This window comes from Leptonotus elevatus, chromosome 3 (assembly GCF_054856555.1).
Source record: "Leptonotus elevatus isolate MCC_2025b chromosome 3, RoL_Lele_1.0, whole genome shotgun sequence".
NCBI classification, from domain to species: domain Eukaryota; kingdom Metazoa; phylum Chordata; class Actinopteri; order Syngnathiformes; family Syngnathidae; genus Leptonotus; species Leptonotus elevatus.
This window is the reverse complement of record NC_141241.1, coordinates 19,422,727-19,444,601: the sequence shown is the minus strand read 5'-3', so window position 1 is coordinate 19,444,601 and position 21,875 is coordinate 19,422,727. Positions and strand designations below refer to the sequence as shown.

The following is a 21,875-nucleotide window of genomic DNA, read 5'->3' as shown; positions in this document are numbered from 1 at the left end:
TTCAGAACAGACTTGGACTTTTTTTTTTTGTGGGGGATTTAAATGTAATGAAGTAGGAGCTAATTGTTGATTTTAGGCAGAAGAGTGATAAGCCCAAAGAAAGCATTAACAAAAGATGGAAGCTTTTTTAGTCTATTTTGGCACTGTGTTTAATTCAATCGACAGGCACTGTCTAAAATTATTTTAGAGGAACTGATTGATTCTATTGACTTATTTCTCTCATTACTGTATATATTTCTTACACTGTCTTGTTTTTAGAGACATCACTCTCTGCCCCCCGTACATCAATGTGTTTGTTTGGCATATATGATTCATTCATGGACTAACTGCTAACGAATGCATACTGAAAAGCTACAAATGAATTGCTTTTGCTTGTGGGACAAATAAAGTTGTCTGAATCTGAATCTGAGAAGAAAGATTTTCTTCAAACAGCTTGAAGCAAGCACGTTTTGCTTTTGAAGAGAACCATGTGGGTGACTGTCTTTTCGTTTCTTCACAGTGATATTATACAATAGTATCCCATTTATTGACAGCGAGGGAGAATGGGGCCCTGCTACCGGTATTTCAGAAAGTGTTTTAAGTGTGTTTAAAGTGTGTGAGAGGTTTAAAACTATTTATTAAAAAGTTTTTATAATGTGTCTACAAAATATTGTCACCTACACTTAGACCTCTCTTCCTTAATTTGAGCCACTTTAAGCTGTTTTAATGCTGATGTATTATCTGCAGCTCTTTAGATTATGTTATTTTTATGTACTCGATAGAACCATAAAATTAAAATGTATTTCATTCTGGACTCCAAACTTGGAAAATGTATTTAATCTCAAAGAAATATATGGTCAAGTTTAATAACAGTACAACCAGCAGGTGGCGGTGTAGCTTGAAAAGGTGGCCCCGCCCACCAATCGTCACCTATGAAGAAGACAAACAAGGAATCAGGAATCAGCTGTCCAAAAAAAGTAGCCCGTGTGAAAGAACGCATCAAAAGAGGTACAGCGTTTCCAATTAAAACCAGCAAATAGTGCAAATGTTGCCATGTGATCTAATCGGAAATACAAGTTCTACCGAACCAAGCTTCTGTGCGCTAGTGTCCGTGTCGAGTCTTAAGTAGCTCATGTTAGCTGCTATCTTGTAACTGCGCGAGCTGACAGTTTAGCTGGATAAACACCGCAGCTAAAGCTAGTGGCTAACTTCGAAGGATTGAAAGCCAAGTTTTTCGCTCCTCGTCGTTGCACACCGTTCCCATCAAACCTGTTCTTTCTAGCGTCACACGCTTGAAAGAACATGGATTTCGTTGTGACTAAAGCGTACACACACAGGCACGGAGACGAGCTAAGGTTAGCCCCCAACTATTTGTTGCGTCAAGTCCTGCTACAACAAATTCTGCTAGTTCATATAAACATAGTCGATACATTTATTCGACATACAGCTCAAAGTCCGACGTATTACTCTTGGACTTCACTAAGAAAACAACAGTGCACCAGCGGAACAACTAGTAACGCCCACCCCCTTTTTACTTCTACTACTGTATGTGATTTATTTTCTTCACTTAATTACCTATTTTACTAGTGAGGCAAGCTTGTTGACTATTTGACATGTTACTATTGCAGCACCTGGTGTTTTCCAGTAGAACTCATGATGAGTAGTACTAGTAGCACACAGTTGGGAACTAGTACTCCACACAAATTTGCCTCACTGGTAACATGTAGTTGGCCTACTTCTAGCATTGTGCTCAAATTGTGTTTTTTGTGAGGACGAAGTGCATACTAGTCCATGAACCCTCAAAGCCACTCTCAAAAATGCTTTACATAGGTATCCTATGACATCACATACCGGCATGTTGGAGGTCAGCATGTTCTGTTTCGTGTGTTGTTGTTTTAATAGAATCCGCTCGCTTTCAACCGCTAACATGGCAGACAAACAAATACTGATTACATGATTGAAAACTAAGAATATTCGATACCTTTTTTTTTTTCAGAACGATACCAGTATGAGTACTAAACTCTTGAGTACCAAGTGCCGATATCACTAGTACTTTTGATACATAAAAAAAAAAACATGCTAATTTTAAAGAAAGACCTATGTATACACACCAATATAGCATTTTTCCACAAATTGCATGAAATTAATTGCAATTTTGTATTCTTATCATTTCTAGTTCTTGGTCATAAAACGGCCACAAGAGCTATCTGCCTCTGTTGTGAGTACCAATATTAAAATAAGGCCGGTATCATATCAGTACTTGCCCATCCCTATTGATAACTATAAAAATGGATTGATCAATTTGTTGGTGAATTTGTTCATATTTTAAATTATAGTTGTTGATTTTTAGCTTCTGCTGGTTTCCATTGGCCTGTAAGACAAGGTGGCAAACATACAAACAGATACTTGTATAACAGATAATTGGTCAAAGTAGAAGTACTGTTTCTTTAATCTTCATGAAATAAAAGTAAAGAAAAATATATAGAGGACCTGAAATGTACTTTACTCATCTTTATTTATAGAGTTCTCTAAATACAACCACGATAGAAACAAAAGTGCTGTAACATAAATAACTTTGAAAAAAAATAAAACTTAAAAAAATTAAAATTAAGAAATACTTTTCCTTTACAATAAAAACATAATATTTGAAAACACAAAACTGGTTGGTAACATGAAAATACTCTTGTAGGTATGTTTGACGTGTGTGAAGTGCACTGATTAACCGTGAGATCTGACTGAACACACCCGCCAAGATGCCTGCGGTGTCCACCGGTGCCAAGGACCTCTATTTGTGCACATCTCTCGGTGACCTCAATAAAAAAACTGAAGTTAAGCCGGACAAGATAAGCACGAAAAGGTATGTGTTTATAGTTCATGTACAACTGATATAGCTGAACACCTTGACAATATTGGAATACAATTTTACTGTGATGCAGCTATGTTCAGAGTGCCTGCAAAATCTTCAAGGCGGCGGAGGAGAGTCGCCTGGACAGAGATGAGGAGAGAGCTTATGTGCTTTACATGAAATTTCTAACAGTGTATAAAATTGTCAAGGCGAGACCGGACTTCAAGCAACAGTCGGTATGGTGACCACCAATGTTTTAAATATAGGAGGAAAAGAACATAAAATACATACTATATATATATATGTATATATATATGAGTTGTTTTTAACTTCAATGTCTGCAGGAGTACCTGACCATGCTTGGGCCAAATAATGTTAAGAAAGCCATCGAAGAAGCTGAGAAACTTGCTGAAAGCCTCAAACTCAGGTCAGAAAGTTTGTTTGTTTGGATGTTGAGTGGAAATATGTTCTCTTAAAAAAAAAAAGATTGTACGTTATCTAATGTGTTAAATTTTGAAAAGGTATGAGGAAGTTGAAGTAAGAAAAAATCTGGAAGAGAAGGACAGACAAGAGGAGAGAAAAAAGGTGGAGGAATTGGATACGGAGAAAGATGACAGTCAAAGCTCTCCCAAATCCTCAGCGGACAGCAATAAGGTAGCGCTGCCTAGACTGTCATTTTTTTTGTGTGATAAAAGTTTCCAAAGCAATGCCACAGATTAGGTCGTTGTAACAGTTTGGTTTTGAACTATGCTTTGAACCCATACCTGTGATTCAGGTCTTTTAAAGCATTTGTTAAATCCTTTTTTTCCAATATCTTGTTGTTGCGCTGTACTTTTAGTCATTTTAATTAGCTACTTTTTATTTCTTTCATTTGCTTTGAAATGCTTTAGTTCTTTTTATTATTATTATTATTATTTATTATTATTATTTTTTGTAAAAATACTTTTATAAGAAATGTGCTATATAAATAAAGCTGTCTTGCCTTTTCTTTTGCCTTGAAGTGCCAACACGGTGCCAGCGAGGTCTATATTTATAACAGTGTGTTTGTGTGTAGTTGGTAGGGTGTAAGATGTCACTCCGTCACACTGAGTGTCCTTTGCCTAATACAGTGGTACCTTGAGTTTTATTTAAAATTTAATCAATTCTGTGACTAAGCTGTACGCGTACAGTTTCTCATATCAACTTTCCCCACTGAAATGGAAAAAAATACACCACCACTTAAAAAAAAAAGAGAAGGTTTTTAATACAGAGAAATACCAGAGTATGGTAAAATATTTATACCATTTTATTCTCAAATAAATCTCATATAGCATCAAACAAAAGATTGGTAAATTCAATCTATACATTTGTTCCAGAACAGTGTGCATTACATCCCCATTAACAGTAAGTTTGTCACTTAGGATGCTTTACTAAAACCATCTTAATACAACCTAAGATAATATTATTGAACACATCCTCATTTTTAATTTTCTTGAGTAGTCTTACTGGAAAAGGACTAGTATACCCTTGTAACACATTTCTTATTTTTTTGACTGTCAGGTAAAAGGAGAAGTGAATGACTTGAAGAATGCTTCAACAAGTAAGCAGAGTACAAATGCTTCACTAAATGTTTTTCTATTTCAGATACTGTAGTTTTTAACCTGCTAATTTTAAATATAATGGCCTATCCTGATCGTGTGGTAATTCTGGATTGTCTGCATTCTTATGCTGTGTGTCACCAATATATCTTAACCTGATTGCAGCTTCTGCGGCGGGTGGGATCACGGCTGAAAAACTTTTCCACATGATGAAGGACCAAATGATTACTATAATTGTCATGGATGCTCGAAGCCAGCGAGACTTTGATGAGTCTCACATTCAGGTCCCATCTCAGACCTGCATCAGCGTGCCCATGGAGGCCATCAGTCCAGGGTATAATACAGGAAGAGAATATGGGAAATAAATCACTTAAATGTAGTGCGTGCTGCTTTGGATTGATATTTTTGTAATGCAGGGGAGCCCTGCATATTCGCCCTTTGGTTTTCGTTTATTTGTATAGACAGATTTTGGGGGGTTAACCTATTCCACGTTATTTGCTGAAACTCTTACCTATTCGCTCTCCAAAGCAGCTACTAATAATAATGAGTGTAATTTGCTATGCCCCTTACAATTTTCCTGTATTCCCTTGCATTTATTAGCGTGTGTAAATGCCAAAAAGTCATCTTAATGACTGATTACCATTTGTGTATAGTGCTAATCTGCTTTCCCCCCATGTGTGATGTCATTAGTTTGTGCTAGCATGTTATTTAGGCGTGTATGTTGTCTAATACCATTGATGGGCCTATTAAAGGTTGTTTGTCTTGAATATTTTAACTATTTGGTTGAGCTGTTTATGAAAATTTTTCATTTTTAGATGTGAATCGTTAATCCTGTACTGTTTATTTATTTTTAGAATCACTGTGAGTCAAATTGAAGAAAAAATTCCTGAGGAGTCCAAAGAGCAGTGGAAACAGAGGGGATCTGTGGATTACTTAGTCCTGTTGGACTGGTTTAACTCTGTGAAGGATCTGACAATGGGCATGACATTGCAGAGCCTCAAACATGCTCTATACAAGGTAATTATGTTTGACACTTAGAATGTAGAGAAATAACTACATTATTTTTTTCTTTAATCATTTGGACTCTCCACAGTGGGACAGTATGACCATCTTGCGCAGTGAGCCACTGGTGCTGGAGGGGGGCTATGAGAGCTGGCTGTTGTTTTACCCGATGTTCACAACCAATGCTAAGGTCCGCTCCCCAAGGCAGAACAACAACAGTGGGAATGCCTCCGTGCCTCAGTGTGAGTGTCGTCGTCAAAACTAAACTACTCACAAAAAGCTAGTGATACTGAACTTTGGCTTGAAAATTCAGGATCAACCTAAAACGCACTATTATATTTTCACGTGACATTAATTTTTCCTTCTCTAAACTTTTGATTGCACATGTCAAACTGTTGAATGTTTTAGTTTGTGTCTTGGTTTCTAACAAGGGGCTGAATTCATCCGTTGTTTACAGAACCCGATAGAAAATACTTATTTTATGAAGGGAAACAGGAGAAAAGCAGCCATCCAAAATAACTTAGTTTTTAAAATATCGGCCATCCATCCATCCATAAATAAATAACTAAATAAAAAGCAGATGCTGATAATTGCCAAATATCTGCTCCAGTCATCAGCCCGGCCAGTAATCGGTCTATCACTACTGTCTTTTTACAGTGAATTTTAGTTACCCATCCCTCATGGAACTAAAACCACCACCACCACCACCCCAGCCAAAACCTGAGATTAGACCTGAGTCTGTAGAACCTTCCGCTCCCCCACTCGAGAATGGAGTTGCTCCAACTGAAGCCCCCCCGCCTACACCACCTGTGAGTACAGAGAGATTGGTAGACACTGTTGACGCTCTTTTCTCCAAGCTGCAATTGAGTGACAAAAGACAAGTGTCAGACACATCCAGTCATCCTTCTTCCACATCCAAAGCCTTCCCACAGGTATGTTCTCAACTGTCAACCGATCATTTTCGAATGTCTGGAAACTGCCAATGCCTTGGTTGTCTTACGTCCTACCCTCATTCTATCGTTTTACCATTTGTCCTGTCCCAGTTTGACCGCACCAAGAAGCCACCGGTCCACTTTTCAGACGAGCCTAAAGCGAGCCTAAATGGACCTGACAAAGAATCCAGCAAGAACACTCCAAATGTCCCAGACCGCTCAGCCAAACCAGCCTTCACCACTTCTTTGTCCGATGAAGAACAAAGTCGGATACACTCGGAGGCGGTGGCATCGATGGAGAAAGCCAGGCAAGAAAAGGAAAAACGCATTCAAGAGCGTCTAGAAGAGGACAAGCGGAAGAAAGATCTGAAAGCGAGGCTGGAAAAGGAGCAGATTGATAAGATAAGGAAGGATGAAGAAGACAAAGGACATCAAGACAAAAAGCGACTGGAGAGGCAGAAGGCAGAGGAAGAAGACGACAAAGACACCCAAGGCCGGAAGGAGAAAGAAAATAAGGGAAAAGAGCAGAACTCCGAAGCACCCTCAAAGAGTATGTCTCTCGACTCGCCTGCTCCTAATCTTATCATCACTGAGGTAAAGGTAAGTTGTCCACATGAGATCTCGAGACACTATATGGACACAAGTGTTGTGACACTTTCTTCACAAGCATCCATTTTAAGTGTGTAGAAATTGTGGTTAATGGCGGTTTTAGGGTTTACCATGTTCCACTTAGTATTACTTAGTCATTGTGATTACTTAGTCACACCTATTTAAAATTTAGTCATGTTTTTTCTTTATTTCAGAGGGAGCCACTGACGAGAGCTAGAAGTGAGGAAATGGGAAGGAGTGTGCCTGGTCTGCCAGTTGGTTGGATGAAGGTACCTCACATTTGAACAACGGACACTATTAAAGATCAGAACCTAAACTATATGTATACACATGTATAGAATTGACCAATACCTGAGTCATGTCTTAACAGGTTACTGCTTGTAATGTTCCCCCTCTTCTAGTTCCTTGACACTGTGACTGGAACCTTCCGATACTACCATTCCCCAACCAACCGCGTCCACTTATACCCACCTGAAGTGACTGTACCGACGGCACCGGAAGTGGAGAAACAGCCGCAACCAGCAGTGCCACCCTCCAATGTAAAGAAAGAGCAGGAGCGAGAACAGTCCAAATTAAAACGCTCCTACTCCTCCCCAGACATCAGTCAGGACCTAAGAGATGAGGCCCAGAAGAAGAGCTCTGCCCCAGTGGCTGCTGCTACCATACCCACCTTCAATAGAGAAACCAAGTAAGGCACATGTGTGTTTGGTGGTACTACTGAACCAAAGCTGTCAGGGTGCGTGCATGTGTTACATGGAAAAAAAATATATGAAAGGAAGTGTCTGAAGTTGTCAGTCCGGTTTGGACAGTGATTTGTGGAATGTTATTCTGCACTCTTACAATAGCTAACCTAGTTTTTATTTTTTATTTTTTTTAGAATGTAGCATTATTTCGATAAATGAAACTCTCTGGTCAATTATGGGATGAATAAGCGAAAATCATGAGAGAGAAGATATGTAATATTCATCTTCTAATACAGGCTGCTCTAAAAATCACTATACACTTCAACTTTCTACTTCGATTCAGTTGTCAATCACACATTGGAGAAGCGTTACAAAATTGCTGCCTGGCAAGATTTTTTTCTGTCTTCACCTGCAGTTCAGGGGCTATTTGAGTAGGTATCTTTATTGCCATCACACTGCTCTAGTGTGTAGTCCAATTTAGGCTATCCATGGCATGTTTTCATTTTTTATTTTATTTTTTACTTCTAGAGCAGGCGTTTGCGCAAACAGTCTTCAGGCAGAAGATTATGATGCTCAACAACCCAAAAATTTACAACGGTACTAATGTACCATACTAAAGTAACATAACCCTTGCGCAGGGCTGTGTGTCTGACTTGTTGAAAACGTGCACAAATAGATGAGAACATGACAATAGTAGATGTGGCGTTGTCCAATGTTCAGTCTGTCTATGAGTCTGATGTTGCTCACGTGGTCCAAGGAATGCCCAGGGAGTTTGTTTAGCGCGCACATAACATGACAATATTTGCTTATCATCTTGGAAATTGTGCATTAAATGTTCCCACATACCCCATGCAATGTGCTGGCATACCCGTGGTGTGGAAACACTGGCCTAAGATGACAAAGACTGATTGCCTAATCAGTCTGTCTGTCTGACTAAATGATACCTGGAACAAAATGGAGAAAAGGACATGTATAGTGACTTTTGAGGCGCCATGTATATTCTAGTTTCCGAATTTGTGGTAATCATTTTTCACCTCTTTTTTTTTTCTTTCATCAGACCTCCCAGTGTTAAAGTGTATAATAAAGTGGAGATTGCACGACCTTCAGCCGCCAAAATCCGCAGCCTGAATCCAACGTTTGGAGGCATGGGTGAAAGTTTGACTGGCCTTCGTAATCTTGGAAACACTTGCTATATGAATTCCATCTTGCAGTGTCTATGCAACACACCTAGAATGGCAGACTACTTCAACAAAAATTTATACCTAGAAGATATAAACAGGTGAGTAGTTAACGTTCACTCTATGTAGAAACATCTATGGAAATTCAACAGTTTCTGCCCCTCAACATTTTGGACGGTCATTGACACCTTAATTTTCTATGTACGTATGTACTTGGTAAAATGAAGAATTCAGATTCTACGTGGTCGAGTCCATGCTCTGATTACTGGGTGGCTGGGTCTCCCATTTTTTTGCATTTGGGTTGACAAAAGGAGCATCTCTTCTTCTCTTGTCCTCTGGCAGATCCAATATTCTCGGCCATAAAGGAGAAGTGGCAGAGGAATTTGGCGTGATCATGAAGGCGCTGTGGGCCGGTCTGTACAGGTGCATCAGTCCACGAGACTTTAAGATCACCATAGGGAAGATCAATGATCAGTTCGCTGGCTATGACCAGCAAGACTCCCAAGAGTTGCTGCTCTTTCTCATGGACGGCCTCCATGAGGACCTCAATAAGGTAATGCGCACATACAAAACTAAGCAAGCACAGGCTCTTGGGCTTTCAGCAGAATTTCTGTCATGCTCGCTGACATTTTTGAAAACATTACATTTATTTTCCTTTTTTTTTCTTTTTTCACTGGGTTTCATTTTGATGGCAAATTAGAGAGTAAGTAAATTGTGTGTGTGAGTGGGTGTGTTCATGTTTCTCTTGTAAAAGCCAAACCTCTGTCTGGTGTGATGCTCATCAGAACCTCTGTTCATGTAGACCCAAGACATGCATCATTGCCTGTATCAGCTGATCCACTTTACTGACTTCATGCGCATTTAAATGTGGGGTAATCGTCGTACATATTGTGGTTCTTAAACTTAATAACAATTACCACCTAAATATGACTTCATGTATCACTGTTATGACCAACAATAAAATGCTTTAGCTAACTATAGCATGGGAATATAGAAAGTAAAGAAAGTGATTCAATTCAAATGTATTTTAACTTAAAGGTCCCATAGTATGAAAATGCACTTTAGTGGGGTTTTCTATAGATAATATGCATCCCCGGCCTGTCTACAATCCAGCCAGGTATGAAAGAAGTCCGTCCGCGACTTCTTTAGCTTTCTCCTCCTTTCTAAAATGTGTGCTTCAAACGGGCATATTAAACTTCCGTGACTTAGTGACGTCCAAAAGACACGGAAGTGCACTCGACCCAGCCCCCTCGGGTTAGTGGCACCACCTGTGGTAAAGGTTTGTCATGTCCACTGAAATTCGAGAAGCTGGCTGCTCTTTTTCTCGTTATGCTCCGTAGGAAAACGATCAGGAAAAAGTTGTTGCTTCCTTCGTCCCAAGTCTTTGAGAAGACAGTGGATTCATTTTATTTTTAAAGGACATGTACCAACATCATTTCTCAAAGGACTGTTTTGTTAGTGAAAGCCTGTTCAGAGCTGGATTTGCAACACGTTTAAACATAATGGATCGGTCCCAACAGTGAGATACGACTGCAAACGGGAAAGATGTAAATTTATAATTTTTTATTTAGCCTTCCTTCCTATCCTTTCTAATAAGAGATGTGCACCTTCTACCATATTACTAGTGTATTTTTAATGCCTAAAGTGGGCGCTACATTTGTCGTGTGGAGGTCGTTTGGTTACAAGAGGTCAGTGATGATAAAGCAGACTGGTTGGATAATATGAAGCGGGTTGTGTATTGTTTTGTCAAGATACAATCCGCGGTGGTTAATTTGCCGTGACTGGCAACTCGCCACCTAGTTTGACTTTGTGTAGCTAACCAATCGCTAAGTGTTCTCGACGAGACGGCTTGCACGTTGTGACCGTGCAGTGGCCTAAATGTGCAACTTTGTGTTATTCATAACTGCTGCAAAAGTCTACAAGCATTCACGGCAAATTGCAGACATTCACAGCCAAATAACGATTGCGGGAGATTTGCCGGTTACGGCAAAATAACCATTGCCTAAACAATCACAAACTAATGCTACAACATAGTCTTTGTAGTAACGTTATACCACTCTTCCACATATTAAAATAGTTCTCAAATGTTTAAAATACATGTCTGTATTTTTCTTTTCTTCTGACACTCCCCTAAAACATGCTGTTTTGAACAGAGCGTTTTTTTGGCTGATTTAGGGACAGCAAAAATATTAGATCCAAAGTCAATTTTGACGAATGCATGTCACAGACATGTTTTTTTACACACGTGAGAACTATTTTAGTGTGTTGAAAAGTTGAATAATATGAGACCTTTAAAACGCTAACTTAAAAAAAGAAGAAGCTTATCTGCCGGATAAGTAGTAGGTGATGGATGGATGGACTAAAGTTAAATACAGTTATCTCTTGACGTAATGCAGTTCACTGTGGGATCATTTCACTCACACAAAAAAAGCATTGTGTCTAGTGCAGTGCATAACTGGCTTACACAACTAACTGAACATACACGGGAAAGTAACAAATTGTAATCCCTTCAGAGGTACTCAAGTATCGACACAGCCGCCTATGCACTTTGACTCACTTAATTGAAAAAACGGTAACAGAATTAACACGTAACAAACATACGCCAGCTGCAATGGCAACAAGGCACTCACTGCACAGATTGGGTAACCTGAACTACACTCTCACGACACACTCGCTCAACAGGCAAGGCCACATACAAACTAGTCACAAATACTACAATGTAGAAGAGGATGGTGAACCCAAGTGGACAAAATAATAGCTGAACGTCACATGTACATTTTCTATTGGTATTACGCATATAGCCCATTACTTCTTAGATTTTCATCTATCGTAGGGAGTTCTGGAAGATAACCAGCATAATCGAGTGACTACAACTAAACTGTAATTAGCCACTGATTCTTTTGTGTACCACTAGTGCCACACTTTTAGAAAAAAAATTCGGGCCACATTAGGAGATACCATGCCCAATGTTTCCACCTAAGGGAAAATGTACGCACCCCATGTTTCTGTCAAAAGGCTGCATCAGCTATCAGAATTGCCTAATAGGTGGATGTGCATTTCTCACGACACATTTTCCATCTCATCAAATCCCTTCTGTATGATGTTCAGACATGTTTCCCATCCAAGGGGCCCAGTCCACAGTGTGTATCTGATTAAAGCAACATTTCCACCAAGTGGTCCAGTTGCGTTTGGCTCTGATAGATATAGCCTGTTCTGACTTGTTGTTTCCTCATCAGGGTAAGTAGGCAGGATTGCAAAAGCAACAAAAGTTTAGGATTTTCCCTTTTTTTATATATATATATACTTGCCATTTTGGGATTTTTTTTTTCTTCTCATTCCATTCATGCATCCCAGTGCTGCACTTAAAGTGATAATTCTGTCATCTCTCCAGCAAGTCAATGGACCCAACCCAATAAGTAAGGGTGCTGTAAAGTGGGACAGTAAGGTATCATAAGTCAGCTTTTGGGACCCTTGTGCTATGGAAAATGTGTACTACTGTACTGTATATCATACAGAAACAAACTGTACTGCTTGGTAGAAATAGCTTTTTGAACCACATTCAATTTTGTCCCCTACGTGTTACCATAGCTGCATGCAAATGAGTCATGGACTTATTAGACAGAAGTAAAATACAAGTGTGCCTCTCGAGTATATTTAATTTTCATCATTGATCCGTATTCATCTTTGATGCTTGGATATAAATTTTAATCCATGTGGATTGCAGTGTTTTGCGTTAATGTTTGTCGCTGTGTTTAATCATGCCGTTTGTGTTTCCGACTGTGTCGTCAGGCTGACAACAGGAAGCGCTACAAAGAGGAGGACAATGACCACCTGGATGATCAGATGGCGGCAGACCAGGCCTGGGGCAAACACAAGCTGCTGAATGAGTCCATCATTGTGTTACTCTTCCAGGGCCAGTTCAAGTCCACTGTGCAATGTCAGACCTGCCACCGGAAGTCGCGAACCTTTGAGACCTTCATGTACCTGTCGCTTCCTTTGGCCTCCACCAGCAAGTGCTCACTTCAGGTCAGTAACAAGGCCTAATATATATTTTTCACTTCCTGACACCTCAAAGCAACCTGGGGCCTATTATTTAGAAACATAAATACGGGTATATAGAAAGGATGTATGCACCAAAAATTTTGAAAATCTGCTTTGCATCCCAGGATTGTCTGAGGCTCTTTTCCAAGGAGGAGCGGCTGACAGATAACAACAAGGTCTTCTGCAGGCACTGCAAAGCTCACAGAGATTCCACTAAGAAACTGGAGATCTGGAAGGTCCCACCAATTCTCTTGGTGCACCTGAAGCGGTCTGTAGCAACACGTGGATCAGTTTGCTCCCAATTACACTCCGTTGACTTACTTTTTCTTTGCATTCCTCGTCATTGTTGTAGCTTCTCCTATGAAGGCAGATGGAAACAGAAGCTGCAGACATCTGTAGACTTCCCTCTAGATGCTCTGGACCTGACCCAGTACGTCATTGGACCTAAGCAGAACCTGAAGAGATATAACCTTTTTGGAGTATCTGTGAGTAGAGCTCAGTAGATCAGCTACATCAGGGTGTCAGACCATATACAGTAAATACATAATCGTCTAATTTTATTACAAAGACTAAGGCTCGAAATTTGCATTGCAGTTTGCCAGTCAAAATTAGCATTTTATGCTTCATCAAAACACAAATTGAAAAGCAAAAGGGAGAATCAAAGATATTATACTTGTTTCTTAGATACATTCCCCTTCATCTGGCCCTTAGGTCTTAAACGGACATGGCCAAAAACATGCTTTGTTATAATTAAGCTGCACTAATAAACTAACCACAAGAGGGTGTTGGAACTGCACAAATGGAATACAACCGCTCCTTTTTAACAGATGTTACACTCCCATTAAAAAAAAAATAATAATAATAATAATAGGAAAATTGTCTGGAAAGTGTCTGGAGAGAAAATTCTACACAAAGCTACACAGCTAATCGGACCAGAACAGGAAAATAATTGCGTTATTTCATGGCGTACATATGCTTGGTGGTGTAGGTTAAAAGTATGTTAGTACAGTATGAATATCTACAATAACAGTAATGTAATTTGTTTATTGCGATACAGTCCTGAGTCCGCCAGTCACAGTAGATAAGGAGTCACCAACATCTGCCCGCGGGCACAAGGTAGCCCCCCCATGGACCACATGAGTAGCCCGCAAGCTTGAACAAATTATTATTTTATTTCAGAAGTGTGTATCAAACCGACTAAGCATTCACACAAATCAGTAGCCAAGAAGTAGCTCTCAGCTTCAATAAAGTTGGGGACCCCTTCAGTTCTTCTTTTTTTTTTTTTCTCAAATCAATGTATCTTTGATCATAATAATAATAATAATAATAATAAAAAGACCAGACAGACAATTCTGAAATACAAAGGTTCACTGAAACTTAGGTATGTATTTAAAATTGCCACATTAAAAATGTTTAAAGGCAAGGCTATGCACAATATGAACATTTGATTAGGATATGTGTTTTTCATTCGTTCTTTAGTAATTTATTTATTTTTTAATAATAAAAACCTTGCTTCAGGTCCCTCGGATTAACCTGTAAAAAATTGCTCCCCAAAATTAAGAAGTTACTGGTCAAGTACAGTCATTGATTTGAGGAAAAAGTTATTTCAAGCCTTGTTGGCCAATGGGTCTCAAACTTTTTTACCGAGTACCACCTCGAAAAATACTTACCACTATAATTAAATAGAAATTGTACCATAGCAAATGTTTGAAAACAAGCTATCAAAATGTATTATTCCAAGTTTAATGTAACTGCATTGTACAGCCCCACAAAAAACACCAACATTTTTCAAACACGCTGTATAATACAAAAAACAGTGCTCTACTTTATTAAACTTTGTTAATTGTGCTCCTTCTTGTGTGTGCCCACCAGAGGGCAATGTAATACAGATAACAAATAAGAGTTTCACAGCTGAGTAACTTAGTAGGCTGCAGTAATATTAGGCGTTTTTTTCACAGATGGTAAAGAATTGAGTTTGGTACCTGCGAGATGGCTACACATTCATAAATAACCATGTAGTACTTGGCTCGAGCTTATTTGTGTGTGTGTGTGTGTGTGTGTGTGTGTGTGTGTGTGTGTGTTTCCATTTTGTTTACTAGAACCACTATGGCGGGTTGGACGGTGGCCATTACACCGCCTATTGTAAGAACGGCATCAAGCAACGTTGGTTCAAGTTTGACGATCACGAGGTTTCTGATATCTCCACCACTTCCGTCAAATCTTCTGCCGCCTACATTTTGTTTTACTCCACCCTGTGACGGAGCTGCTGGACCTGTAAAAGGACACCTGGCAAGGTTGTCTTTTTTTTCCCCCTTTCTTTCCCTTCTACGTGGCAGTTGTGGGCACCTGATGGAGGCGCACACGTGTCCGTCCTAGATAGCTGAAGGATGCCACTAGAGAGCAGTGCAGCACAGGCGCACCGTGCAATGCTTCCGCCACTAGAGGACCCTATAGCTGTGAAAACTTGCCGGCTGCTCATATTTCTGATCTACTCTAAAGACTAAGCGAGGTGCCAGTTTGACGCCACCCTGCGCCGATTTCATTGTCGGGCAGGCAGCTACTGCTATGCTCCTGACTCGTCGCGTGCGATTAACGTGAATGGATGATTACTGCGTAAACAGCAGGTTCACAGTTACATAGCTTGTACGTATTTAACAAAGCGGATGTTGCACTTTTCCAAATGTAAATATTCTACAACACGATCAGCTGTCGCGTGACCAATTTTTGTTGTTAGATCTCGCACCGCGGTCGTTGCATTAGTTTCTAATGTTTAACATGACCACCAAAGGGGACCTGTCATGCTCCTTCCCAATCGTCACTGGTTGCAGATCCTCATTTTAGGCTACTGGAAGAGGAAAGTACAAGGGTTGTCAGAAAAGTACCAGGACTGGTAAGAAAGAAAACCAAACTGTTATCGATATAAGACGTCTGCACACCCCTGCTCAAATGCCAGTCTTTTGTTAATGTTAATTAATGTGACCCATAACCTTTACAACGTTTTTTTTTTTTTTTTTAGAATATACCGATTAGAGGGAAGTTAAAATGAAATATGAAGCCCACACCCCAATTATAAGAGGGTGTGTTCTGTTTTGCAACCACATTGTTTCAGCACCCCACCCCGCCTCCACCCCCAATTTGATTGTACAGGTAATAGGTCACAATGGTGTCAGTTTAGAATGTATTTATCTTGGCCTCATTATTTTTTTCACAAAACAAACTGGCATTTAAACAAGGGTGTGCAGAACCGCATTTTGCCCTTTAATGAATGTGGGCCAGGCGATCAACTAGCACCCTCTGCAAAGAGATCTTGCAGTGCAAGCTCAAAGGTGAGAGTTGTGGCAGGACAACTGATGGCTGTCCACAATGCCCGGAGCATCTGACAGTTGCCTTGCCAAGAAGAACAGTCCTCCTGGATGTAAGTCCTGGAATTATTCTGCTCCCTAACATTCTTTCCCAGCAATGACTGATGGGTATACACAATGCGGCAGTGCAAGACAAATATGGATCATTTCTCAACTGTGAATCATGCAAATCTACACTAGTGCCCTCCCAGAATAGCTGGTGATTAGCATAATCGGTCCTCTTTATTAATCCGATGGGAAAGACTGAGTATTCAAACTTGTGTAGTGTTGAAGGATGGGTGGGAAATGTAATGGTTGCTTGTTCATGTTAGTCATATTGTTGCATTTAACACTGTATGCAGAACACATAGCTTATCCATTAATACTCAATGCTGAATGTTTTAAATTGACAGACATCTGTTGGCGATCTCTTCTGATTGATCCGGCCCTATAACATTAGTGTGAAATCTATTTGCCATTAAATATTACTTGTCTGCATTATAACATCAATTTAAAGGGAACATTACTGGTGTTTTTGTCTCTGGGTGATTTTTCAAAGGTCAGATTTGTAGTTTGTGAAATTTAACATGTATATTATTATTTAATCTGTTTTTAGTCCAGACCTAATTTGACTCCTCTAAGATTTGAATTGACATTACTGGTACTCCTTCTGCAACAGTAGCTGTCACAATTTGGTGATGAGCACAAAGTACAATAAAATGGACCAGAGAGCAGAGATGTGCAGCGGTTTGACTCGCTACATCTGACAGTCGTCTCACCTCGCATGAGATTTATTTTCTTGTAAATGTTGACTTTATTTATCAATGCTTTAAAATGTTTCAATATAACAAATATAACATCAAATGACTCATGACTATTTATTAAAACTGCTTTAAATTTGCGTGTCTGAGTTGCTTGAGGGATAGGAGGAACAGTAGTTACAGGCCACCAATCTTTGGTTTTCGGAACGGCTTGCGACTGTAAAGCAGGACGTAGGCATCTGCAGATTGCACGTGACTGTCGTGTAGCTCCCGGACCGCAGAATCGTCGAAGCTGTGCCATGTTCGGGTCAGGGTGCTGTGGCACAGAGCAGTGTAGTGACCCATGTTCAGGTGACCTGCATGGTTCTAAAGATGGACATTTTGTTTCCATTTAAAGGGCAGCCCTTTGACAACTACAGTTATACATTTTGTCAGCCCTGCCTTAACCATTTAGTTGCGGTTGCCACTGGACACCTCTTCCATCCCTCCACTTCATTATGGAGCTGGTGGATGTTAGAGCTCTTAATTTGCACTCCTCAACTTTAGCAGGATTCCAATAGGTAATGCTTGAGCACACCTCCAAGACAACCTCTTCCTTGCCAAAAAAAAAAACCTGAGGGTAAAGGTGATGGCTGGACAAAGCACGTCTCCAGGCCAAAACGGGGAATGGCAAACAGAAGGTAAGCCACCATCTTTGATATCATGAAGGAGTGGAAGAGATTTCTTGTGGCAACCTACTGTGAACTCCATGCCCAAGAGGATAAAGACAGTGCTGGAAAATGACGGTAGCCACATGAAGTACTGACATCGGTTACCGTTGCCACTTCACGGGGAAGTCAATCCACCCCCCCACCCCAAAAAAAAAAATCCAAGCAGCCCTACTAGTCTATGGTATTCTGGTTGATACTGTGTTAGTGGAATATGAGTTAAGCAGCAAAATCCAGCAACTGTGATGTGATCTTCAGTCGACAGCAAGTGGCAAAATGTCCGCCCGAGATGGATAAAAACGGCTTGAGTTTGCTTCATAACTGATATTTCACAAATGTAATATTAATCAGAATGTCATGTTTTAGACTAGTGAGGTCGCATATAACGTATTATTGTCGAGAAATTTTTACGGTCGACTTCCACTTTAACTTTGTAGCTAGCGGTTTAGGATAAAGAGTATGAGCTACTAGTACTGTACAAGGAAATGCTCAAACAGCTTTACATTCTAAACTCGTGCAAACAGTACAACTAATTGTTACAGTTAAATACGTTTACTCACCACAACCGCATAGAGACGATAGGAAGAACAGGACGTGTTCTCTGCTGAGCTGGACAGAAACGAGCTGAGATCAAGCTCAGTGGAGAAGATAACATTGGTCCTCAATTTCACTTGGTTCTTTCCTTTACAGCCAAATCTGCAGGAAACATCCAGCTGTAATACTGTAGTATTTTATCTGTCAAATCTGACAGATGACAGTATCCAGACCTACTGACTGATTTGTTAGCACTAAAATGATTGGTCACATTTACTTCTTACCGACCGTTTAAGGTGTAGCACGAGGATCTCAGGCGGTTTGTCCAGACAAGTGAGGAGAATGGTTTCGCTCCTCAGCTCACAGGCCGAGCACAGTATCTTCTCTCCACCCGTCAGTAGGGTCTGTTCAAAGAACAGAGACAAGCAGTCCTGCACAAGATGGACATATCGAAAAGACGTCTGGTAATGTTGGAATTTTAATGCTCTTGTTGCAGTTTGTTTTGTCCGTTTTGGGACTCCACCTAAACCCCCAAATGTACCTGAATGGAGCACTTGCCGGAATGTGTTGGGATGGGTAAGGAGAGTACGGTGAAAGTCTGCGTGCTGTGGGTCTGGTGGTCGCACTGCATGCAGACCGTTACGTAGCTCAGCATGCCTTGAAACAACTTGGAAACAATGGTAGGCTCTCCCAGTCCAGTGGCACAATTTCTATCCTGGTCTCGCCTCAGCTGCTTGGAAGAGTGCATCTTGCGACTCCCAACCTATGAAGTACAATCAGCAATAGTGATATGGATCATTTAGATTCCATCATGACCCTTCCGAGACCAATAGGTGTTTTCTGCAGGAACCTGTGCAAATGTGGAAACGGACAGTTCTCCATGGTACCTTTTTTAAGTCATCGTGCAGTGCATTGAAGAGGAGCAGGAGGAGCTCCTGAGCATCCTGCTGAGAGTGGTTGTTGAACTGGGGCAGGATGTGACCCAACAAAGACCTGGCCTCCACGGGGACACAGCTGGAGCTCCTCCCCAGCCACATCTGCTCCAGTAGGCGGACAAACACCTGCGCCACCTGACACTTGGCTCTGAAACAATATAGATTGGTACAGAAAAAAACAACTGACCTGACGGAGTACCGCTACAATTTTAGCCAAATGTCCACTGCTGACAGATGCGGCCTTCTCACCGTGCCAACTCTTTGCGTGTGTCTTGATGGAGGAGATGCTCCACCAGAGGCACCGTGGAACAAAAACACTGCAACACAGCATTCAAGTAGCAGAAGTTTCCAGAGTTGTCCAGACCACACACACCGGGTCGGCCCCGACCCTGCAGTCGGTTTTCCCTCACATGACCACTGCTTGTTGTGTTTTTCCTACAGGAGCAAGAAGAAGAAACTTTCGAAACGCAAATAGATGAATTTAGAAATAGTGAACTGGGAATATGTGGAGGATGACTACAGTAAAATGAAAAACCTGCAAATTCCTCAGAAAACCAATTGAGTCCCAAGTTATCTATGTGCATTTTTATGGTCCAGTGTTTGCTGAGGAGTTTGGAACAGTCCAGAGAACTGTCTGGATCCCGTCACGTTTGCTCAGGTTCTCACAGAAACAGTAATGGACGAATATCAGAACAGTGTAAGAATGATCGTCCACACTCAACGGAAAGAACACAAGTCATACAGAGGTATGAGGGTGCCTTGACACGGGGGCAAGATCTGCACCTTCAAAAAACCGATCTGTAAAAAGAATGCGAGTATGAGACTGACCTGCCAGCAGTCCAAACCTGAGAGCTGAGTGTTATTTTAAAATGAAAGGTGACGTAGCAGCAAATATGCCCATGTCGCAGCTTTTTTTGGAGCGTGGTGCAGGCTTGAATTCAAAACGAGTGAACATTTGCATCAAAAAAAAAAATCAGTTTTAACATTAAATCTCAACTATCTTGTCTTGTCCCAAGTTGATAGATTTCGGATCTGCAGACCAACCTTTGCTTCGGGACATTTGTCAGACTTTGTGTCTCTTGGTATAATATGCTGTTTAGCTGAGGCAGGACCGGCACTCCAGCTCTGTTGCCCAAAGCCAGCTGAGAAGCCAAAGTTCTGGTGAACTGAGTCAGCTGGACCTGCCTGCCTGAGCTCTGCAGGGTGTGAAGCACAAACGTGTTGATGTAGATGGTGTGCAGTGTCACCCACAGACCAGGGAGCAGAACATCGGCCTGTGAACCTCTCGTGTCGGACATTGGAAAAAGAAGAGCCGGTCCCGTCCAGCCTTTGAGATGAGCTGCCAGGAGGGATAACGAGAAGAACTGAGATGTGGTTTCCGCAGATGAACATGGCTGGGTCGTCACTGTCCGAATCTTGACACCCGAGTCGGAGAAGATATCGGCAAGCTTTCCCTCCATTTGAGCACAGGTGTCCAACCACACCAGGTGGTGGTGGCTACAGAAAGGTCTGATCAGGTGCTCTACCACCTGCACAACTACAGGCTTCCTCCTCCGTCTCTGGAGCTGCTCTGGGATGTATAGGTAGATGTTGCAAATGAAGCCTGAACTTACATCGTAGAGGACCGCAAGATGAAGCGAGCAAGGAGTCTGTTGGTACCAAAGTTTGTATTTCTTCACAGCCAGGTTCTCACCAGGCGTGTATAGTCCTTGATAGCGCTTGGTCACGTGATCGCAGAAAGCAGACAAGGCTTCCAGCTTGTCTTCATCCTCCAGTCGGCTCAGATGCAGGAGGCAGCTTTGGAAGCAGTTTCTCTTCAAGACCCCTTTCCATCCTTCTAACCCGAAGCTTAGCTCGCGCTCTCCCACAGAGAGACCGTCCTGCAGAACCATGGAGAAGCAAGTTAGCATCTCGGTGTAATCCTCCTCGGAGAAAAGGGCGCCCTGCTCCTTTCTTTGAGGGTGCGAAGGTCGAGGAGGTCCGCACCTTAACGCGGAGCCTCTCCGGATCAGCTCCCGCATGGCTCCTCGATCCAGGAACTCCAGAAGGAGCTCTCGGGCCGTGTAGTACACCTGGTAAGCCGGCCCCGTTGTCTGAGTCCTGCTAAAGGGCTTGACTTTCTTGGACCTGAAGATGTTAGGCAGACACAGGGTTTCTCTGTGAGATCCTCCGGGCAGATCCTCCACTAGATGGCAATCTTCCGAAATCCACTCACACTCCTTCACTGACAAAGCTTTAGCCTTCATTGTCTTAGTGTGCTAAGAAAATGTCACGATAGTGATGTCCTCTGTTTTCAGGGTGTAGATGCCATGATGTTTTGTGAGGGGTCTGTTTCACCCTGTTGTACGGTGCAAGGTAAGCAGATGCAATGCCCACAACGGTGGGGGTTGCCTTCTCCTATAGGATGCCAAAGTGTGTACTGTACAAATATCAATATGCGTGTGTTGGTGTGCTCTCAGGTGATACATGTCCACTGACACGCTGGAGAATGTGCTGTGGAAGGAGATCTCCAAGGGACCCTTGTGTCCTGGCAACCTGTGAACATAACAATCTGATCCCATGACACCATTTGTCCTTTTGCGGCTGACTCCTGGGGTTTGCCTTCACTTTTAGAAAGATATTTCAAACTCACACTTCTTCACATTTTCATCCCCACGGTGAGATTATTAGACTATTAGATCAATGCGATATTTACAGTACATAGACTTCAAAATAACATTTGCATATTCACAGCAATGTGAATTAACCAAG

At 41.3% G+C, this 21,875-nt stretch overlaps 2 protein-coding genes across 3 annotated transcripts; one reads left to right on the top strand and one right to left on the bottom strand.

Moving 5' to 3' along the window:
* Positions 1 to 917: 917 nt before the first annotated feature.
* On the top strand, positions 918 to 17,051 carry usp8 (ubiquitin specific peptidase 8). Of its 2 annotated transcripts, none has more exons than XM_086071681.1 (19): positions 918 to 987; positions 2,669 to 2,836; positions 2,916 to 3,060; positions 3,169 to 3,251; positions 3,346 to 3,478; positions 4,364 to 4,403; positions 4,567 to 4,735; positions 5,256 to 5,418; positions 5,495 to 5,645; positions 6,061 to 6,335; positions 6,447 to 6,935; positions 7,139 to 7,213; positions 7,346 to 7,632; positions 8,685 to 8,906; positions 9,148 to 9,358; positions 12,595 to 12,831; positions 12,972 to 13,114; positions 13,199 to 13,331; positions 14,946 to 17,051. In XM_086071681.1, the coding sequence occupies exons 2-19, from the start codon at positions 2,733 to 2,735 to the stop codon at positions 15,102 to 15,104; spliced, it is 3,219 nt and encodes a 1,072-aa protein (XP_085927807.1). In that variant the 5' UTR covers positions 918 to 987; positions 2,669 to 2,732; the 3' UTR covers positions 15,105 to 17,051. The 2 variants fall into 2 exon arrangements, with proteins under 2 accessions (XP_085927807.1, XP_085927808.1); XM_086071682.1 differs by lacking the exon at positions 918 to 987 and adding an exon at positions 2,178 to 2,197.
* A 74-nt stretch (positions 17,052 to 17,125) lies between these two features.
* LOC147177221 (uncharacterized) lies at positions 17,126 to 21,669 on the bottom strand. The gene is given in 8 exon segments (XM_086070542.1): positions 17,126 to 17,314; positions 18,216 to 18,351; positions 18,478 to 18,620; positions 18,731 to 18,952; positions 19,077 to 19,272; positions 19,374 to 19,559; positions 20,169 to 21,379; positions 21,556 to 21,669. Coding segments are annotated over 8 exon segments (2,397 nt in total).
* Positions 21,670 to 21,875: the final 206 nt, after the last annotated feature.